We start from the raw sequence: 23,110 nt of genomic DNA, 5'->3' as shown, positions 1-23,110 counted from the left end.
GGCTTCTTCCAAGCCTAGATGGACCAGAGCTGCATAGCTCCGGCAAAGCATTTGCCTTGTGTGTCTACAGACACACAACCAATCATCCCCAGAATCTGTGGCAATGTGAACAACAATTGTTGTCATTTAAGGAACCCGCAAGGGATGTGGGTGGCACTGTGGGTTAAACCACAGAGCCTAGGACTTGCCGATCAGAAGGTCAGCGGTTCGAATCCCCATGATGGGGTGAGCTCCCGTTGCTTGGTCCCTGCTCCTGCCAACCTAGCAGTTCGAAAGCACATCAAAGTGCAAGTAGATAAATAGGTACCGCTCCAGCGGGAAGGTAAACGGCATTTCCGTGCGCTCCTCTGGTTTGCCAGAAGCGGCTTAGTCATGCTGGCCACATGACCCGGAAGCTGTACGCCGGCTCCCTTGGCCAATAAAGTGAGATGAGCGCCGCAACCCCAGAGTCGGTCACAACTGGACCTAATGGTCAGGGGTCCCTTTACCTTTAAGGAACCCGCAAAGGGTTTTGCAGGAGAAAATCAATCTCTATAAGACTGAAAACTGACAGAGAGAAGCTTCTCCACTGATCACTACACTTAAACCCATCTCTTATCTCAATGTCTTTCCTTGAAATTACCCATAAATTCATTTGCTAAGGAAGAGAGACACCAATTTTACTTGTTCGTTCTAGGTAAAATTTCAGTGGGAACTTGAATGTCATGGTGGTGGTGTTGTTGTTGTTGTTGTTGTTGTTTTTAAAAAATCTGATTTTTAATTTTGAGTGCCTCACCTTTCATCTTAAAGTGTTGCCTACTCTTTTGGAGAGCATGATGGGGTTCCCTGATCATCTTGGCTTCTAAGTTGTATTTTGTGTTGTGTATTTTGTGTTTTTTTATTGTATTTTGTGTTTTTATATTCTAATTTTATGTTGTGAACCATCCTGAGAGCTACGGATAATGGGCAGTATATAAATAAGAAGAAGAAGAGGAAGAGGAAGAGGAAGAAGAAGAAGAAGAAGAAGAAGAAGAGGAGGAGGAGGAGGAGGAGGAGGAGGAGGAGGAGGAGGAGGAGGAGGAGGAAAAAGAAGAAGAAGGAACCAATGATGAAGATCAGGGATGCAGATAAGGGTGAAGGGCCCATGGTTCCATTTGCACTGTCAGGTGAGTCTGAAGAGTGATAACATTAACCTGTAAAAGCTATCTACAGCCTGTGGCACTTCAGATTTTCATGGGGAGAGGTCCATGTTTGACTGCATGCTCACCAAAACCAAACTTCCCTGCACAAAGAAAAATAGTGTGTTGCCAATAAAGCTCAGGTGAAGTGCTCCCCCAGATACCCTCGCTTTTTTAGTGCAAGCTTCTACTACAGTGATGCAGTCCAGGGAAGGTTCTTGAGTCTGCTGAATGTATATATTTGCTGTCTCAAAAAAACAGGGCGGGTGCAACCGAGAGAATCAGAGGAATGTAAGAAAATCAAACATGCACCAACTCTGCTGATTTTTAGTCACAAGAGGCATGGTAATACTCATATGGAAAACAGTCAGGAAGCAAACTGGTCAAGGACCAAACTCCCTCCCCCCCCCCCCCGGCGCCCCCGACAAAAAGAAATATTTTCATAAAAGAGGGTTGGCCTCTCCTGGCTGATGCCTGATCCTGAGCTGAGCCAAACTGTTAGTTCAGGTGGCAAGTGGAATCAGCTAGAACTCTGTTTGACGTTTGCTCTGCACCCTCTGCTACGGTTTGCCGTATCATTTTCCCTCCAACGCATTTGGGCTGTTGACAGTAAGAAAAACTAGGAAAGAGAATTTGGAGAATTACAGGGATGGAGAGAAGAAAAGGAGGTTGTTAAATGACCTCCCATTGGCATCGCTTGCTAAATAACTAGCAAGCATGAAATGCGACAAGATTTACAATGTTCGGAAAACCTGCTATGTAATCAGCAATGATTCATATTGTAGAAAAATAGAAAGAGAGAATGAATTTGGGCTGGGCAAAGAGGAGGCTTGTTCAAGAAAAACACACAAACAGGGAAATGTTTTTCTCAACTGAGACAAGCCGATTACACTGAGAAGATCAGGGGAACATCTAAGTGGAGACACAGACAAGATATTAACTGAGACCGGATCAAGAGCAACACCAAAATTAGTCAAAAAGGAGAAACCAACAACTTACGGAGAACTGGGAGGTGGTATGCAAGTGGACTAAAAAAATTATAGCAGCCACAGAGGCAGCTGGAATGGAGAAAAGTGGAAGGTCTCTTTTCCACTGCAGGATAGAGAACTCCTCTATCTCACCTTCTGACACATCAAAGGGTATAAAAAGAAAGGTGTGTCAGAGAGACAGAGACGGTGCTAAATTATCCTTTCAAAACAGAGGACATGCAAGCAAAGGAATCAGAAGCCTTGTGCAGATATTTATGGAGTGTAGACATGGATATTGGCAGGGAGGGAGTGGGGGACATATCAGGGCTAGACCTCCAGGGTTCTCCCCTCCGCATGTTCTCGGCCTCATGTGCAAATTGGCTGAAACAGAATCGATGCACATTTTGCATAGAATAGGGAGCTGTGCACATGGGGTCTTTAGCATGTGGTGCTAGGTGGCATGATCCACAGGGGGCAGCCCCATGCATGCTCAGGTGCAAGGAGCACTGTAGAGACTACAGTCACAAGTCACTATAGGCCGGACAGAGAAAATTCACCAGTCTTTTGATTGATTCTTCTACCCTACACATATTTGTATGCAATTTTTGCATAATGTACACATAGAGAGTGATTTTTTTTGCATGTTCTTTTCACCTGTATATAAATGTTTATGTCCACTTTACATTTTATATGCATTTTTGTGCACGCTACTTGGCTGAGAATGGGACCACACCATTTGGAAAAGGGCAAATTCTGAAGGATGCTTGTGTTTCGATTTGTGTGACTGGATTGGTTTGCCTTTAAATGTGAACTGAACTGGCTTCTCCTCCATCCGTAATTGTAACTTGGAAATCCAGAGTGAGGGGACTGAGAGTCAGTTGGTGGGAAGGGAAGTGGCTCCTAAATTTCACACCCTGATCTGCATTAACGAAACATTTTTATTTTATTTTTTGGACTCAGGCAGAACACAGCATCCCTTGGTTATTTGCGAGACTAAATTTTGGATGTGAATATTGTTGTCCACTGATGTAAACAATGATCATGAACCATTCTCATGGCTGGTTTGATCAGCTTTACTAACTCTTGAACGAACGTAAGGAAAGAGAAGAGAAAAAGGCATGAGCATCATGTTGTGCACTGGAACGCTTTGCCAGTGGCGCTTTATTTTCAGTGGGATCCACATTCCCATGGAAGAGGGGGGCACAAGTGGCTCCCCAAAACCAATGAGCTTGCCCCCTTCCCCCATTGCTAGACTCCTGTCATTGACATATACTTTTTTTCCAGAGAATAATAATAATAATTTATTATTTATACCCCGCCCATCTGGCTGAGTTTCCCCAGCCACTCTGGGCGGCTTCCAATCAAGAGTTAAAAACAATACAGCATTAAATATTAAAAATTTCCTTAAACAGGGCTGCCTTCAGATGTCTTTTAAAGAGAAGATAGATGCTTATGTCCTTCACATCTGAAGGGAGGGTGTTCCACAGGGCGGGCGCCACTACCGAGAAGGCCCTCTGTCTGGTTCCCTGTAACCTCAATTCTCGCAATGAGGGAACTGCCAGAAGGCCCTCAAAGCTGGATCTCAGTGTCTGGGCTGAACGATGGGGGTGGAGATATACATTGCCTCCTCCATGCCCCCCCTACACAATCCCAGCGAGCGGTACAGAAATCGGTCGTCTTCCACATACCAGTCCATATAGTTCATGTTATTTTGCACAGCAGCTGTTTTGTGAGGCTGAAAGAATCTAAGAAATTCTTCTTCCAGAGCTCAGCTCCGAAGAGGAAAATATGCATTTGCCTTGAAAGCAGCGAAGCCACCTCAAAGTCAGCCCCAAAGAACAGGCAGGTTTTCAGTCATTTCCATCGGCTGTGGCCTCTTACGTAGCACCAGAGGGCAGACAAGTGATGCTCAGGGAGCAACTGAGAGGCCGAGCAGTGCGCTTGCTCCACTTGGCACCATGCTGGCTGTCCACTTCCAGGCTACGTTAGCAGGCGTTTCTCTCTGACACAAAGTGCCGCATATTTAGTCATAGCTGCAATTTCAGAGTGCTCTCCCACAGCACATGTACTTTGCAACGTTGTTTACTTGGGAGACGAAGCCCGCTGAACAGAACATTAAAAACCTGCCTGCTTCTGTGTAAAAGAGTGCTAAGAAATGCCTCAAGGAAGTGAATTTCATATCTGGCAATGAGACATGAAAGAAAATGTATTTCACAGCAAATTAGTTTGTTGTGCTTAATATGCTACCAGATGCTTAGGAACTTTAAACAAAGAAGGACTTTCTTCCTTTCTGGGTAGTTCCAACAATCTCAATAAAGCAGCTTTTGGTTTTTGCTGAGGTTGTTGTTGTTGTTTTTACATAGCCAAGTCAACAAATCCAGCGTCATACCATCCCTAGGAAACTTGAATGCACACACAATAATAAGTTTGATGGGATACAACATTGACATCTGGGATAGCTCAGTCAGTAGAACTCTTATTCTCAAGGTCATGGGTTTGAGCCCCACGTTCATCACAATAGTCCTGCATTGCAGGGGTTGGACTAGATGGCCCTTGGGTCCCTTCCAACTCTACAAATTCTACGATCCTGTCCCTGATTACTTCCCATTTTAAATAGCTACATCTGTACCTATCCTTTCATGTAGTAACTCCCCACCTGCCCGCTCCTGTACTTTACCAATTATTTATTTTATTAAAAATAAATAAAAAATACTTCAAGTATTAGGGATAAATTTAGATTACTGATCAGGGTCCTGGACAGTGAATAGCAGGTACCCATCATAGCAGCAGGTGGCAATGTGGCTAAACCACCGAGCGGCAGGTGGCTAAACCACCGAGCCTCTTCAGCTTGACGATCGGAAGGTCAGCAGTTCGAATCCCCGTAACAGGGTGAGCTTCCGTTGCTCTGTCCCAGCTCCTGCCAACCTGTTCAGCAGTTCAAAAGCATGCCAGTGAAAGTAGGTAAATAGGTACTGCTGAGATGGGAAGGTAAACGGCGTTTCTGTGTGCTCTGGTTTCCGTCATGGTGTTCCATTGTGCCAGAGGTGGTTTAGTCATGCTGGCCACTTGACCCGGAAAGCTGTCTGTGGATAAACGCCAGCTCCCTTGGCCTGAAAAGCGAAATGAGGGCCGCAACCCCATAGTCACCTTTGACTGGACTTAACCATCCGGGGTCCTTTACCTTTTACATATCTCTTATATCTCTTACCAGCCTGGAGGCTGGAGGCTTGTTTCAAGCAATTAAAGCTTGAAGCCATATAAAATCCTTTGTCCAGAAGCTATGGAGCAACATGAACATGTTTAGGATGGACAAGGAAAGTTATTCAGTTCCCCTGTTAACCATGCAACATTTGCATCCAGGAGACTGTCTCCCAATCAGTGAATTTAGAATGGATTTGGGGTGTCTGTGTGTGTAGTGGTTAGAGTGTTGGACTTGGACTTGGGAGACAAGGGTTCAAATATCCCCCCAGCCATAAAGCTCAGTGGGCGGCCTTGGACCAGGCACTGCCTCCTCTCAGACTGACCTACCTCACAGGGTTGTTGTGGGGATTAAATGAAGGGGGGAACCATGTGACCATGTTGAGCATCTTGGAGAAGAAGGTGGAATAGAAATGGAACAAGGTAAAGGTACCCCTGACCGTTAAGTCCAGTCACGGACGACTCTGGGGTTGTGGCACTCATCTCACCTTACTGGCTGAGGGAGCCGACGTTTGTCCACAGACAGCTTCCGGATCATGTGGCCAGCATGACTAAGGCACTTCTGGCGAACCAGAGCAGCACACGGAAACGCCATTTACCTTCCCGCCAGAGTGGTACCTATTTATCTACTTGCACTTTGATGTACTTTTGAGGTGCTAGGTTGGCAGGAGCTGGGACCAAACAATGGGAGCTCACCCCGTCGCAGGGATTCGAACCATCAACCTTCCCATCGGCAAGCCCTAGGCTCTGTGGTTTAGACCACAGCGCCACCCGCGTCCCAATGCAATAAATAAATGACAATGTCTACATCCTTACTAGATATGTCTCTCTCACACACACAATATAAATAAATCAAAAGGAAGCCGTCATAAAAGCAGGAACTTCTAACTGAGTGCACCTGAGTAGTCAGACACCTTGGCGAGAGCCAGTGTGGTGTAGTGGTTAAGAGCGGTAGTCACGTAATCTGGGGAACCAGGTTCGCGTCTCCGCTCCTCCACATGCAGCTGCTGGGTGACCTTGGGCCAGTCACACTTCTTTGAAGTCTCTCAGCCCCACTCACCTCACAGAGTGTTTGTTGTGGGGGAGGAAGGGAAAGGCGAGTGTTAGCCACTTTGAGACTCCTGAAGGGGAGTGAAAGGCGGGATATCGAATCCAAACTCTTCTTCTTCTTCTTCTTGGCGGCCTGCCATCTTCTTCCCCTGCCTGATGAGAAGCCTGAACTGACCCAAGACAGGGACTCCACATTCCCCCAAAGGAGGACAAAATGTCCCAGCACACCTGTGACATTAATCATGTCCACTCCTGCCAAGGTGAAAGGGTTGTGAGTCACACCATGTTCCCACCCGGCAGGCTGACACACGCATTCCCTTGGGTGTCCTGAATAGGTGTGTGATGCTCCACCAAGGAAGTGGGGCAATCCTTTGCTCCCATCAGCTCCCTCTTCTCCTGCCCCAGAGAAGTCTGCTTTCTTACATCCTGAGGCCAGGGTGCATGGGTGGCAGAAGGGAGGCTTGCCCCAGCCTTGCACGCAAGCAACCTTCCCCCTCTTGTGACCCAGGTATGGTTCTTGGCGGTTGGCCGGCAGGAAGAAGCGGATGGCATGCCTCCGCTGCTGAGGGTCCGGCGCTGCCATTGTTCAAAAGCCTCCAAAGGTTTTCAGGAAAGTGGGGATTAGGAAACAGCATGGTCTGAATTTGCTACGTGATGGTGTAGTAGGGAGACAGTGTCTTGTTCAAGCTTTGTGGTGTCTTTTGTGTGTTCGTGTGCTATTGATGTCTTCAGGAAGCTGGGAGGAGCTGGTCTGTGCCACAATCGTCTTAAAGAATGTACACATGTCGTATTAAATTAAAAAAAAATTTTTAAAAAAGTCTAGGGACCTCGCAGCCGGCTGGTGGGGAGAAGCAGTGATGAGAAGTGCTTCGGGTTTTGTTTTGTTTGTGCACAAAGCACCGATCCTTTATACATACAGGCATCCACGCATCCCTTTCAAGGGTGAACAAAATGGCGTGTTTTTGTTTTGTTTTTTTCATTTCCAAGGTAAGCTTTGGAACTAAGTCACAATGTGTTTAATGAGCCTTTGTCCAAAGTAATGGTGAACGGCCTGAGCCTTTGAAATAGCTGTCAACTGTACACAAATGCAGAGCTTTTAACAACTCAATATCTAGAGGTTTTCCTTGCACTAAGCATAACTCTTTTCTTCCCATTACTGACATATTCATTACCATATCTTTAAAAAAGCCAGCCACTATTTACTTACGATGTTCTGAAACAATTTATACCAAAAGGGGTCAAATTTAATGGCCACATCTAAAGAAAATATCATAAATAGAGACAGTAAAAACAAAACAGAACCGCAAGATTTAAGACACATACGCTCATAATTTAATGTTTGACAAAGCAAAGCATTATTCCAGGGCATGAGGTGCTGATGGCTCGGAGACAATCCCTGCCGACTCACGGAAATGCAGCCAAAGATTAGAAAAGCAGAGTTTGAGAGACAATCAGGAAATAAGCAGTTTGGCAACAGCTGTCTCAGAAAAACGGAAGACGGGCATATACAAAAGAAAAAGAGGGGAAAAAGATAGCAACAGAGACTGTCAACATGAGGAAAGGGATGAATGGAGAATTTAAAGCATCCTGGAAGAAAAATATATTTGTTGGAAGCCGCCCAGAGTGGCATGATACAATAATAATAATAATAATAATAATAATAATAATACATTATTTGTCCAGGCATATAAAATAAGCCAAACTGGAAAACACGACACCTACCGTCCCAGGCCTGGGATACGGAATCCTCCCGTCGTATTGCACCCAGCGGTGGTCCACACTCTCCTTGTGGGCATAATGTCCGTTGAAAACAGCTCGGATATCGGCCATGCTGTACACACAAACAGCAGAGCCCTTGAATACAGAGCTGCAAAAACAGAAGCAAGTCGTGAGTGCAGCGTATTCAGCTCAGCATCTGAAAACAACAGCTGACTTCAAGATCAATTTACGTATCAAACTTTCAAAGCAAATAATTCCTTCTTCTTTTTTGCATGATAACAACAAATCCCCCCATAAGTACACCGGGGACTTTGTGGTGGGTGAAAATCACATGCTCCGTCATTTGCATATAATAGGAAATGAACCAGATCAAACTGGTCAAATTCAATATAGGTAAAGGTACCCCTGCCCGTACGGGCCGGTCTCGCCAGACTCTAGGGTTGTGCGCTCATCTCACTCTATAGGCCGGGAGCCAGCGCTGTCCGCAGACACTTCCGGGTCACGTGGCCAGCGTGACAAGCTGCATCTGGCGAGCCAGCGCAGCACACGGAACGCCGTTTACCTTCCCACTGGTAAGCGGTCCCTATTTATCTACTTGCACCCGGGAGTGCTTTCGAACTGCTAGGTTGGCAGGCGCTGGGACCGAACGACAGGAGCGCACCCCACCGCGGGGATTCGAACCGCCGACCATGCGATCGGCAAGTCCTAGGCGCTGAGGTTTTACCCACAGCACCACCCGCGTCCCTTTTCAAATTCAATATACTCAACGATATTTACAAAGTTTCGAAAAATCACCACTGCTTTCAAAGTCAATCTAGACACACATGTGAAAGACTTTCCTGTTTGCTTTTTTACTGAAAAGGGAGGCAGAATCTTGAAGAACAAACTAAGTTTTCTTCCATCCTCCCCAAACCTCTGCAACATGCAGTACATTTGAGGCAGGAAGAACATAAGGTTCCTTGATAGATAAATTGACATGGCAAGGCTTCCCAGAGGGTAGGAAGCTACAAATCATTAACTGAAAAGTATTATAGTGCAGAATCCACTGACTGTCTCTAGATTATCATGTATAGTGGACTTCATAATTAGAATTATAAAACTGAAACAAGGCTCGGGAACTAGCAGGCCCTGGGCTAAATCTACCTGTTTCCATTCCCTATTGCCAATACTAAAGAGAAAAGAGGGGCAGGGATGAAATGCCTGTGGAAAACCTCCATTTCGCACCAAGTCTTTTGTCAAAGTCCCTCAAAAATAGTTGCTGATCAGCGGTTTGAAGTACAGTGGTGCCCTGCAAGACGAATGCCTTGCAAGACGGAAAACCCGCTAGACAAAAGGGTTTTCCGTTTTGGAGGTGCTTCGCAAAACGAATTTGCTATGGGCTTGCTTCGCAAGACGAAAATGTCTTGCGATTCCTGGGGGTTTTTTTTCCCTCCCCCCCCCCTTTTCCCCAAGCCCCTAAGCCGCTTAACAGCTGTTCGCTAAGCCGCTTAACAGCTGATGGCTAAGCCGCTTAACAGCTGATCTAAGCCGCTTATCAGCTGATCTAAACCGCTAATAGCCTTTTAGCAGCTAATCCGCTAATCCCTTAAGCCTTTAATAGCCGCTAATAGCCGCTAAACCGCTAATAGTGCTAACAGCGCTAATCCGCTAATGGGCTTGCTTCGCAAGACGGAAAAAACCGCAAGACGAAGAGACTCGCGGAACAGATTCTTTTCGTCTTGCGAGGCACCACTGTAATAATCTACCAAGCACAGTTCCCATTGAAGTTGGAATCCATTTTATACGAGTTTATGAGAGGGTAATGGTTGGTGGGCTCTGCTGAAGGCCTGACATACTGGCTTGTAACCCTTGCAGAGTTTTGTTTAAACCTTGAAGAACAGAAGGGATTCCATGCTAAATGGAACGCCGGGCTTGGATGTCAGCCATATGTTATGTTTGTATCTTGCCTTCCCCGCAAGAGCTCAAAAGTGCATTTTCGCCTCAAAGCATGACGGTGAGATCTGTCAGGCAAAGAGAACGTGCTTTGGCCAAGCCTAATAGCTGGATCTTGGACTTGAACCTTGATCTCCCACATCTGAGCCCAGCACTTCATCTGCCACACCAAGTGGCTCTCACTGGGGGGCACTGAGAAAACCGCAATTTCCCTGCCTGCGCTTACCTCCTAAGGTGGTTGTAAAAAGGCAAAATAATATTTACTGTAATCCAATCTGAGGCCTAGCATTGCATTATAAACCAGCCATAGACGCTCCATTTTAGTTTGTGCACAGGTTTGGTCTCCAGAAGTAAAGCGTACCTGGTGGTAGTGAAGACACCGTAAACCATAGGATTTCTTTCATCTCTTGTAGAAAGTAAGAACACGTCTTCTGCAATGGAGAATATGTTGCTTTTAAAGTTAAGTATGTAGGTATTTTCTTACTTATATGCATTTTTCAAATTTTCAGACTTTTGGCTAACCCCTGAAAATAAAGCAATGGCTCTCACCTTTTAGTTTCTATTGCTGCGTAGGCAAATAATTTACTATTTCCCAGACCCTAATTATTAGTATGCCTCACGAATACACTCCAAACCCATAACTGCAAATACTGTACAGTGGTGCCTCGCAAGATGAAATTAATTCGTTCTGTGAGTCTCTTCGTCTAGCGGTTTTTTCGTCTTGCGAAGCAGCCCTATTAGCGGCTTAGCGGATTAGCGCTATTAGCGGTTTAGCGGCTATTAGCGGCTATTAAAGGCTTAGCGGATTAGTGGATTAGCTGCTAAAAGGCTATTAGCGGTTTAGCGGCTTAGAAAAAGGGGGTGGGGAGCGGAAAAAAATCTCAAGACTCGCAAGACATTTTCGTCTTGGGAAGCAAGCCCATAGGGAAATTCGTCCTACGAAGCGCATCGAAAAACGGAAAACCCTTTCGTCTAGCGGTTTTTCCGTCTTGCGAGGCATTCGCTTTGCGGGGTACCACTGTACATGTGGTAAGCCTCTGTGCCTCTGTGTCCCTCACTGCATACAGAATATAACATGTGGCAAGATGTTGCACATGGATGCAAAATTCCTGCAATCTCCTCTTGTCAAAAAGGAGAGCATGGCAGCAAGTAGCTACATGCAGAGTGTGTCTCTTGTGGTACCTTACATTACACAAATGTTGGGCAGTGCATGTGCGGGCCCATGGCCACGAGTCCAGACACAGGCTGTGTCAACCAGTCTGCAAAAGCAGAACAAAAACAAAACAAAAGCCTGAAATAAAAGCTATCAAATTTGTAAATATCAGTCCGTGTCTGAAGTCCTGAAAGGGCTCCATGCTTATGCTTGTACCGGCACAGCCACCCAACTTAAGCTATTTAAGCCACTGTTACTCTGTGTGATGGAATGTTGTGATTCAGAGTTATTTTAGACTCCAGCTCATTCTCTCCACTTTGGGACTGAAAAGCTTGTAGACACAGAGTGGCCAGGTAGACATGAGGACCTGATGCCAGAACTGAGTGGTACCTCAGTTTAAGAGCAGCCCTGTTTAAGAACGAATCGGTTTACAAATTCCACAAAACCAGAAGTAGTGTCCCGGTTTGCGAACTTTACTTTGGTCTAAGAAAGGAATGGGACGTGGGTGGCGCTGTGGGTTAAACCACAGAGCCTAGGACTTGCCAATCAGAAGGTTCGAATCCCCGCAACGGGGTGAGCTGCCATTGCTCGGTCCCTGCTCCTGCCAACCTAGCAGTTCGAAAGCACGTCAAAGGGCAAGTAGATAAATAGGTACCGCTCCGGCGGTAAGGTTAACGGCGTTCCCGTGCACTGCTCTGGTTCGCCAGAAGCAGCTTAGTCCTGCTGGCCACATGACCCGGAAGCTGTACGCCGGCTCCCTCGGCCAATAAAGCGAGATGAGTGCCGCAACTCCAGAGTCGGTCACGACTGGACCTAATGGTCAGGGGTCCCTTTACCTTTTAAGAAAGGAATCTGAACGGTGGAAGGGCACCGGCAGGGGCGAACGAAGGCATTGTGACATCTGGGGCGGGGTGCCGCTACGTAGCGTGCATGTGCGGCGCAGCTACGTCCGATGCATGCGCCATACATAGCGACGCCACACATGCGCTGTACACAGTAGTTTGCTCCAGTGCCGTTCAGTGCTGGCGCCCTCTGCTCACAGCTGCAGCTGCGAACAGAGGATCCTCTACATACTGCTGTAGCAGCGATGGAGGGATCCCACTGCCGTCCGTATGGCGCTCAAGCAACACTGGCAGCAAACCGCTATGTACAGCGCATGTGCAGTGTCGTTATGTAGAATGACATAACTTTGCAGCCGGCACCGGGATCCTTTGGCCGTGGCTGCAGCTGCGAACGGAGGATCCTGCCGTGGCGGGACGAGCTCCCGCGGGGTGCCTTCTTGTCATCCCCCCCCCCCCAGACACGGCACCTGGGACGCAATGCCCTCCACACCCTGTTGCGACGCCACTGGGCACCAGTGACGGTTTAAGAATGGTTTCGGTTTAAGAACAGACTTCCAGAACGGATTAAGTTCATAAACCGAAGTACCACTGTATTTTCCTTCTTTTGCACTGAGCCACACCCGTGAGACTCATAAACTCCAATGAAGGCCCAGCTCTGCTTCACTAAAGTGGTTGACAAAGTCTACAATTTCAGGCATGGGGTAGATGTTGGAATGCTCCCCCGCAGCACTCCCCTCCCTTCAGATAGAAAGCTAGCATATAAGGGGAAAGGGTTCTAGCCTAGCCTTTCCCTTTGCATCCTTTTGTTCTACGTGCAAGGTTTTCGTTTCTTAAAATGCAAATTTATTCACTCATGTGAGCCCCCACCTGCCATCTCAATTGCCACAGAACACGAGGTGACCAGCTCGGTTTCTAAGCACAAGTCATAGACAAATATATTCTCTGGGTTTGTTTTGTGCTGCTTGCTTTTCCTGTACAAAGCAATACAGATGCCAAGGCTCCATTTACCTGTCCAGGCATGGTTGCCACCACTTGGCTATTACTCACATGCTGTTGCAATTAGTAGGAGTAAAAGTGTTTGCTCACCCACAGGATTCTTGTTTGCAGAGCTTTGTATAACATGTCAAGCAGGTGTCCCAAAGGGCTGCTCTTACTTGGCTGTCATAAGGAACCACATGGGTGGAAATCTTTCCATTTAGTAAGACTGGTGTGCAAAGAGCAGCAGAAGAGGCAGCCAATAAAGGACCCGGCGGCATGTCTAAAGGGAGGCCAGAATTTGGCTTGGTACTCTCTAGAGATATCAGGTCCTCCCTTAAAGAGGGCACGTATTGCGGTGAGACCTGGACAACCAACACCCTGTGTTGTGGGTGGAGATGATTGGTCAGCCACAACACCCAATTGCTAGGTCCCTTGAAGCTGGGTGCAATCTGGCCAATGGGAAGCAGTCCAAACGGTTCGAGGGACCTATTTATGCCCATGCACATGACCCAGAGCTTCCACTTTCGGCTCATGCATCGGAACACCCGCCCACCTCTCCCTGCTTTTAGGGCTTGCCCTTGACCTTGCTATGCCGTCATGTGTCATCTGTCGTTGGGACAGGGGCACAGCAGGAAGTTTCCCCACTTGGCTGATTGGCTGTTGCCATTTGGGTTTCACCTGTCGCTTAGCAAATTGTCACAACTTGTAAGGTTGCGGATAGGCTCTGGTTCAGGTGATAGGGGTGGGAGAAGGCTCTAGCCATCCCTATGTGAAGGGTATTCCATTAAAGGAATCCGGGGACTCGATGGTTTGGTCAACCCGAGAGGGGGTTGTGCCCGTGCCTGAGTCCAGGGGGACATTTGGGTAGCGAAGATAGCCTGTCCCCGGTGTTCTGCTTATCCAGGTGTTCACCCTCAGGTGACCTATGCTGGTGCCCTGGGTCAGCGCTACCTGCATGGCAGGGAGCTAGTCGAACCAGAGCCTATGCAACCAGTCACTTTCTGTAATCAATAAAGTTGTGCCCAAAATTCTGCCAAAAACCAAAACCAAAATTTGAGTCGTGTGTGAATTTATTTAGGGGGGAGGTTTCTGGCTCTGAGCATGCAAATTTTATGACAACAAAACCTGCTTACAGGGGTCGCCTTGGATACTTTGCCACAAAAAGTCCCCTAAACACCAGGGGGCTGTTAGTTGACCTCTACAGAGAAAGATTACACTGTACACATTTTTTGTTCCATATTGTCTGTCTACCTTACAGCTGAACCCATTTTGGGGGCAATTTGGGAAGTGAGGGTTTAAAGAAATTTCCCATGCCCCCAGTAGCAGCTACTTTCAAATGAAAAAAAAAAAAAAGGTTTATAGAGTCTTGATCTTCTGTGATTAAAGAAGGAATGGGAGAGAGAGACAACCACTAAAGCTGAAATTCACTTACGTAGCTCGTCAAAATGTGTAGCTGCTCCCTCTGGACCTGGGATCGAGCAAATGAGCCTGGCTTTCAGGAACGTGGTCCACTTGTTTATCAGACTGCGTTGGCCCCCCATGTCGTTCTGATGGAAAAGAAATAATGTAATTTAATTTCTGCTGGAAAGAAAGGAAGACTTTTACCTAAACAGCTTGAAAAGCTGTAACAGGCCTGTTTTTCAGAAAGAAAACTTTTTCGGGGGATGGGGGAGTTATGAAAATGAAGAGATAATACAGCATTTTCTACACTGGATTGGAGCAGAATACTTAGCTGCAGGAGATTTTAACAAGCTGAGCAGCCATTTGTGGATTAGTGGGATCACTGTCACCCAGTGTACCCCCAGCAGAAGCACCTCTGGGCCTGACATAGACAGGTGAACTTATTTTTCCATATGTAGGCTCCAGTCTAACACAGGTAGACTCTGTTAGGATATTTCCGTTCCACCTTAAAAGGGAGCAGGATGTTTGTGTCACAGCCTGCGTATTTCCTGTTCACAGGATGTTTCTGTTGTGTCTATGCTTTCGTTCTCTCTCTGTGCCGGAGACACTGAAGCAGGCAGTCATGTTTTCTCTTTGTTCTGACCAACGCTGAATAAAGTTGAAAATATGCTCTCCTGAGTGCATCTTTCGCTGTGTGAATTCTGCTGATAAGAGCGTGCACCAGCTCTGGAATGTGGCAAGCTATTTCTGGAAGCTCGTGTCGCTAATTGCTGATACTGCGTGTCAGCCCCCTGCATGATCGATGGATCGCAACGGAGACGACGTGGAGTCATGATAGACTTTGTCTCCCTGGCAGTATCCCAACAGACTCAACTCATACAACTAACATGTCTCATAAAATCCCGGTAGCACCTATGCAATGAATCCTTGGATGGTTTTTGAGTAGAGCCTGGGTGGCCATCTGTCATGGATGCTTGAGCCGAGATTCCTGCATTGCAGGGGGTTGGACTAGATGACCTCCAGGGTCGCTTCCAACTCTATGAGTCTATGAATAGCAGCACCAGAAAAGAATATCTGAGGGGCAGGGGGCGAGAAGGGGCAAACAATATATCTGATTGAAGGAGAGCTTTGTATCAACAGGATCAACTGGATCTCAGGCATTCCTGGTGATAGTACCTCTCTTTGGACTGACCTTCTCAGAGAAGAGCACCTGGCTGATAGCCTTGCGACTTTTTATATATCGGAGTCCAACAATTTATTGGAGTCCAACAATACCTGGAGGACCACAGGTAAGCACACCAGCTCCAGACAATTGAACACAGATGCTAAACAACTGCTCGTTGTACGAACAAGAGTTGTCTGGGATATGATTTTCATAGCTTCATTTTTCATCTCAGTTCCGTTCTTTAATTCTTCCCCTTTCCAATCAATGGCGTCTATGCCCTGGACACAGCTGATGGAAAACAGAAGGTTCTCAATCGAATGAAGGGAACAACATTGGGCTGATGAATTGATAATCTGCCTTGGTGCACCTTCTACAAAAAGTACATTTGGCCACAATGAATTCAGACTATAGGGTGCCACAGGGCTCTTAGTTGTCTTTACAATAAACCTCATTATATTGCTAGATAAAGCTCTTAAGGGTTTTCATTTCACTACGAATAACAACTTAATTAGCACCTACTGCTTAGTAGTCTCTTAAATTGTAAGGAGATCCCAGCGCTCCGCCTGCAAGTGACTCCTTCCAAGGAACAAGAAAGTACCTATCAAAAGTCTGCTATTCACTTGTGCCTGGGTGTCAGGAGCACGTACAGGAAGGCTGCCAAATGTGAGGGAGATATTTAACCCTGGTCAATTACAGTAAAACTATAGTCACATGGAAAATCTGAACTGACTTTTTCAGGAGGGGAAGGAAAAGGTACTAAGAAATTCAGGGCAATTATATGCTAGGGAGACAATGTAACTATCTTGTAGACCATCATGAACAGTTCACCACTTCTCTGATCACGATCGTATTTGGCAAGAAGAACTGGAATAATGGCACAGAGCTGCCTAAGAAAAGCACACCGCTTTCAGAAACATCCCATTTTAACATTTTAACAGTCAGACACAAGCTGAAGCAAGTATTGCATCCATCAGCACCTTCAATGAAATTCAGAATCACATAGTTGGAAAGAGAAGCACATGTGGCTGGAATTCCTTGTTTCTTTATATCTGGTTATCATAAATTTGGGGCCTTTTCCAGCTTTTGGCCACATACGATTCCCCCATGGGCAAAACGTGTGGCACTGGTGGGCCAGAGGAGGAAAGGAGGGAGGAGACAAAAGGGGGCAGAACAATGGATGGCATGACTCTGACTTTCATAGAGAAGGCTAGATTCCAGCCATGTGAAAGCAAGATACAGGTTAAGAACAAGGTTCAGGCTTGGCAAAAGCACTTGAGGAGGCCCCAATAGGGGCTGTGGCCTGTGAATCCACAGAGAGGACTGGACAGAGAAATCTTTATGCATTTTCTTTTTTCATGAAACCAGCAAAACTTCCTCAAACAGGGGTTTTCTGTATGTGGGAATATGGGAGAATATGTGCACTATACATTTAAAGCAGCGTCACACCACTTTAAACAGTCATGGCTTCCCCCAAAGAGTCTTGGGAACTGAGAGCTGTTAGGAGACCCCTATTCCCCCTTCACAGAGTTCCCTAGGAAAAGGGAAGGGCTGTTAAACCATTAGTTCACCTGCCCTCTGGACAAGAGAATGTCTCCCTGTCAGGAAGTGGTACAGGCAGGGTCAGCCCAAGACATTTTGGCACCTGAAACAAACCAGAAAACGGTGTCTCCCTCCTGCCTGCCTGGAGAGAGCTTTCCACAAATGGGGAGCCACTGTGGAAATGGCTTGTCCTCTGGACTTCTTGCTGAGGAAGCACGCGAAGAAGGACTTCAGAGGATGATTGCAGGATCCTGGTCAGTTCCTTTGAGGAGATGCAGTCCTTGATGTACTGCGGTCCTGAACCATTACATGCTAATGCCAGGTCAATACGGGTGTTCAGGGGCAGTTTGTTTTCAAAGACCTGGGCACTCAAAAGGAAAGGTGAGCATGCTCAGGGAGATACCTAATTCATTACTAGAAATGGAGGTGGCTTTGTTAACCCCCCTTCCCAGCAGGAACCACACGTTGAGCAACAGCTGCTCCTGAGAAAATGAAAGCAAATTGCAATGGCTGCAGCCATTTGTTGCCCTCCAAGATGGAGTCTGGGGTTCCAAACATAACCTGAAGGATGTGCTGATGCCATGCTTGCCCTGTGGGCACCACAGTTCAAGAAGGACACTGACAAACTGGAACGTGTCCAGAGGAGGGCAGCCCAAATGGTCAAAGGCCTGGAAACGATGCCTTATGAGGACCGGCTAAGGGAGCTGGGCATGTTTAGCCTGGAGAAGAGGAGGTTAAGGGGTGATATGATAGCCATGTTCAAATATATAAAAGGATGTCACATAGAGGAGGGAGAAAGGTTGTTTTCTGCTGCTCCAGAGAAGCGGACACGGAGCAATGGATCCAAACTACAAGAAAGAAGATTCCACCTAAACATTAGGAAGAACTTCCTGACAGTAAGAGCTGTTCGACAGTGGAATTTGCTGCCAAGGAGTGTGGTGGAGTCTCTTTCTTTGGAGGTCTTTAAGCAGAGGCTTGACAACCATATGTCAGGAGTTCTCTGATGGTGTTTCCTGCTTGGCAGGGAGTTGGACTCGATGGCCCTTGTGGTCTCTTCCAACTCTATGATTCTATGATTCTATGAAGGTATCAGAGAATGCCGATGGGAGGCCTACTAGTCAATTATCAATATGAAACAGGTGCTTTCCATGTTAATCTTAGGCATTCATTTGAATCTTCCACTCAGTACTTTTTGAACTGGGAGGCACATTCTGTAGAAGCAGAGAGAGAGGAGCAATAGTCATTTCCTCTCTTCCTGTGTGCCCCATGGCAATATGTGCATTGTACAGGGCTACATCACACACCTGCCAGTGGGAGATATGTCTCTGTCTCCCACTTGAGTATGATTTACAAATGTAGGTAGAGGAAAAGCCACCGTGTTTTGCTTCATCTTCATTGAGGCTCGTGCAGTCCACACCAGCCAGGTATCATAAGTAAGCTGTACTGCACAGAACACAGCATGCAGACTTTGCAAATCACAACCACGGAAGAGAACCGATGCCAAGGGGGAAATTAAGAGAACATCTGCTGCTTGCCATTCCTAAATCTTACTGTAAGTAAAAATGACACACATCAAGAAAGAACAGCTGAATGCATAGGAAGTTTTCTGGACATCAATCAAGCTGGAGGACATTGAGAAATGGAAATGCATTGCAGTTTAAAAGTAATAATTACAGAAAGCAGCTGTGTAAGTCAAACCAGACAACATGTGGAATTTGAAGAAGTTGCTTATTAATTAGTGCCTGCAGCAAGTTATGCAAAAGCATCTATCAAAGGAAATTCCTGGCAAGAACAGCAGGAAATAAATGAAAATCAAAAAGAAAGAAGCTCTTGAGTTCTCCTTGCATACGTAAGGAGAGAGTTGATATTACTGGCAAAAAGAAATACACCCCTCCACACACACACACAGCTACAGTAGGTTGCATTAGAGAAAATTCTCTGGTCACATTTAATAAATTCCCTGAGCTATTCTATCCTGAAATGGACAAAGATGTTCTAATTTTCTTAGCTCCATAAGCTTATTTACTTTAAATGCACCATTACATTTGTGGTTTCCCAGTAACAGTGCTTTGCCTCAGTAAATCCATCATTGCTCACAATGCTTGCCTGTAGAAAACCAAGTCCCTGCCACAAGGTTCAAGTGTGAATTGTGCATTGTGAACAGGATGAGCTGTTTAAATAGTTGCTGTTATTACAGTGTTGACCAGCAGCAAGAGACCATTTTGTGCAGATATAAACACAATATTTAAAGAGAGTCATTGACCACAATAAGCTGTGGCATGGGAATCTATTTACCCAGAGTTCATTATGGGATTGACTACTCCACCAGGACAAATTGCAGATTCTTTTGGACATTTCCTAAAAACTTAACAGCCCAGGATAAGATGAACCTGGCCAACATCCAGAGACATAAAAATTGAGAGAACTGCTGTGCTTTTCCTAATACATTGTTAGACTGCCATCTTTTTGTTGAACCAGAAGAGTGTGCAGTTCTAACCATATTACCAACAAAGGAAAAAGCATCATTACTCTATGTTACTGTAAACATGTACTTTAATGTGGAAGAAGAAGAAGAGTTTGGATTTGATATCCCGCCTTTCACTCCCTTTAAGGAGTCTCAAAGCGGCTAACATTCTCCTTTCCCTTCCTCCCCCACAACAAACACTCTGTGAGGTGAGTGGGGCTGAGAGACTTCAAAGAAGCGTGACTGGCCCAAGGTCACCCAGCAGCTGCATGTGGAGGAGCGGAGATGTGAACCCGGTTCCCCAGATTATGAGACTACCGCTCTTAACCACTACACCACACTGGCTCTCCAGTGTTAATATGTTTCTGTGTGGACATGTGGCAGGGAATACTAGGATACTGCCTCAATTTTGACAACATTTTTGATGTGGTCATGGGCAGGGGGGACAGGGCCAGCCCACCCATAAGGTGGACTGAAGAAGCCACCTCAGGCAGCAGAATCGCACAGGGGATGCACAAGGAGATCTTGTGAAAGTTCAGTGAGATCTTGTGCAATCTTGTTAGAAGCTGCTGCCTTGTGACCATGTTAAGTGAGGCTTTGACAGTAGGGCTGACCCATTCCCAACTTTGCCTCAGGTGGTGAAACAGGACAGGCCACCCCTGAAGGGTGGAAATTTTTGGGTGGAGCAGCTGAAGTCTAGGTACTTGGTCTCCATCCTCCTTCTTGACCCCTCCACTCCTCAGAAGTGCCTGCCTCCTTATTTGCTGGGCTCCCTCGTTCAACAGTGCTGTTGCATAGCTCCAGGTCGATCCAAAATTAGACCATGCTCATCCATTTCTTTATTATGGGTGAGGGGCAGGTACCACTGACATCTGGGTGGGTGATCTAGGTGAGACTGACCTAACTCTGGAATGCCTGACTGGATCCTCAGTGCAGAACAAGGCAAGACTGGAGGGTCAGGCAGGGTGTGTCACCATGGACCTCAGGAGTTCCACCTCCTTCAAAAGAAAACCTGTTGACCCCAGGGTGGGCTTAGAAGGTCTGCATTCGGTGTTGGGTGTGAGAGAGAACTAGAAATGCTGTTGGAGTACTCACCACCACATGGGAGCCAATGAGAGCCAACAATTCTCAATACAGGAGCAATGTCCATGGGGTTGCCTCAACAGTCTAACACATCAACCGGGGCATGCTCTTGATGTAGCCTTTGCCATGAATGATGTGAGGGGTGACCTGAAGACAAGAGGGTACAGTGCCCCCTTCATCATGATCTGGATTGGTGGGAGTCATTCCCATTTGGTGGGTGTTAAGACCATTTGTAGGCTTCTTTTTGCTCTTCATTTCATTGGACTTCATCAAGGAGCCTGGTGGATTCAGTCTTATATTCTGGTAAAATGCCTCCCTTCTCTTACTTTCTCCATTTCACTGTCGCTCACGGAAATTGTACTAGAGACAATTCTACATTGCGTGCTTGGACTTCCTAATTTGAAATCACTCCAAAAATAATTCAGGGGAGGAAAACTTCCGGATATCATGTGGAAATATTTTCTAACTCAGGAGTCAGGTTTTCCGCAGCTAACCCCATAATTCGGCACATCTGATGTGAGAAAATTACAGCTCTAAAAAAGTAATGGGAAGTCTGCAAGGCTGGCCAGCAATGGAAGCTAAAATAATCTCTCACACATAGTTCAAACAAAAGCTGTTTCCAGAGCTGATGTGGTTCACTCATTCAACATTCTTTTCCCTCCACTTGCTGTTTCCACTGCTGTAAAAGGTTGATGATTGCAAGCAAAAATTATGTGATATGTATTTGTTTTTCTACAATTTTATTTCAATTCATATTTTTTTTAATGTGCAGATGGTACAATTCCTTGAAGTTTGAACCAGTTTTGCCTTCTGGTTTAACCATCAACACCTTGCTCTAGCAGGTCTCTAGTATGAGGATTTAAGAAGGCAGTAAATTACAGAACTGGTTCAATAAACATGTGTGTGCTTATTTCTCTGGAACCACCAGACCTCTCATTTATGGCCCACCCGTATGTCAACAACGAGGATAAATTAGGAATACTGAAAATATAGATGTGAATTTAAGGGGGTGGGGTAATTTCTATGAGTTCTATCTAACCCTTTCCTGCCCCAGTGCATCCCCACATCACCCCACAGATCTACTCCAGGAGATTCATGGGGAGGAGAGCTTCTGGCATCCCTGAGCAGGTTCAGGCAGGCTCAGAATACATCTGTGAAGGACTCAGTAATTGAGATCTGTTGTTGAAGCCCAGTAATTGCAGATTTTGGCACCATCCCTCTGTGCCATCAAAGGAGCCCTCAGAAACATCATTGCATATAATCCATACAGGTAAATCCATCTGCTGCAGTTGCTTGTGTTTAATCCTCCTTGAATGTATACCTCCAGCAACGTGACTGCTGCTGGATCCACAGTTGCTCTCAAGCTGGTCCAGATAAGTGCAAAAGGGTCTGCCAACATGCCACACCCAACCCCTCGCAACTATGGGATGGCAGCAACTGCCAAGGCAGCAACAGCCATGCAGGTAAAAGGACAAAACCAAGTATTTTAAAGGTGTTTTAGGTAAGGATAGGCCCATCCATCAGTTCTGGTTTCTTTCTGTTTCTCATTTTTCCAATCTTCAGTTCTCCTCATTTCTACATCGATAGTTTATTGTTTCTTTTTAAAAGTCCTTATCAAAATTCAGCAGCAGCTTAGGGCAATTTTCTCCTAATAGCCACATTTCCCCCCCCCACACAATTTTGCCTAAAATACACAATTTTGCTAAGTAGCCCCCCACCCAACATAATGCATTCTGTATGTTAGTTCCAATAATATATGCTCCCGTCCCTAACTTTAGGCCTCGTCTACCCATATGGCAAGGGACGCGGGTGGCGCTGTGGGTAAAAGCCTCAGCGCCTAGGGCTTGCCGATCGAAAGGTCGGCGGTTCGAATCTCCGCGGCGGGGTGCGCTACCGTTGTTTGGTCCCAGCGCCTGCCAACCTAGCAGTTCGAAAGCACCCCCGGGGGGAAGTAGATAAATAGGGACCGCTTACTAGCGGGAAAGTAAACAGCATTTCCGTGTGCGGCTCTGGCTCGCCAGAGCAGAGATGTCACTCTGGCCACGTGACCCGGAAGTATCTCTGGACAGCGCTGGCTCCCGGCCTATAGAGTGAGATGGGCGCACAACCCTAGAGTCTGTCAAGACTGGCCCGTACGGGCAGGGGTACCTTTACCTTTACCCATATGGCAGTATGTGCTGGTGGCAGGCCTGCCCCTCCTAGAAGGCAAGGGGAGGCAACCACCTCAGATGGCAGGGTCTACAAAGGCAGTAGCCCCCAAGGTAGATCTTTATCCCTTGTTCCTGATGTTGATCTTTGCTCTCCCTTCCCTCCCCACCCAGGAAGAAAGCGCGATTTTGTGGTCCACCTAGGGTGCCAAAATTTCTTGGGCTGCCCCTGACTGCCGGAACTGTATGTGGAGTGTCGCTTTTTTAGACTATATGTGGCGGTATGACTTTTGAAAGCTGCCTCACATATGTGC

The 23,110-nt window shown here is 46.4% G+C and overlaps 1 protein-coding gene across 1 annotated transcript in view; it reads right to left on the bottom strand.

The window, feature by feature from the left end:
• SEMA3D (semaphorin 3D) overlaps positions 1-23,110 on the bottom strand; it is a 182,790-nt gene that overhangs the window by 44,165 nt on the left and 115,515 nt on the right. Inside the window, exons 9-11 of the mRNA XM_083440752.1 lie at positions 14,430-14,544; positions 10,386-10,455; positions 8,096-8,240 (exon numbers count right to left, since the gene is read on the bottom strand). Of these exons, the coding sequence (XP_083296878.1) occupies positions 8,096-8,240; positions 10,386-10,455; positions 14,430-14,544 (330 nt within the window). The remainder of the gene's footprint in view (positions 1-8,095; positions 8,241-10,385; positions 10,456-14,429; positions 14,545-23,110) is intronic.

Source organism: Podarcis tiliguerta (genome assembly GCF_965153285.1).
Source record: "Podarcis tiliguerta genome assembly, chromosome: 5".
NCBI lineage: Eukaryota > Metazoa > Chordata > Lepidosauria > Squamata > Lacertidae > Podarcis > Podarcis tiliguerta.
This window is presented reverse-complemented; position numbering and strand designations above follow the sequence as displayed.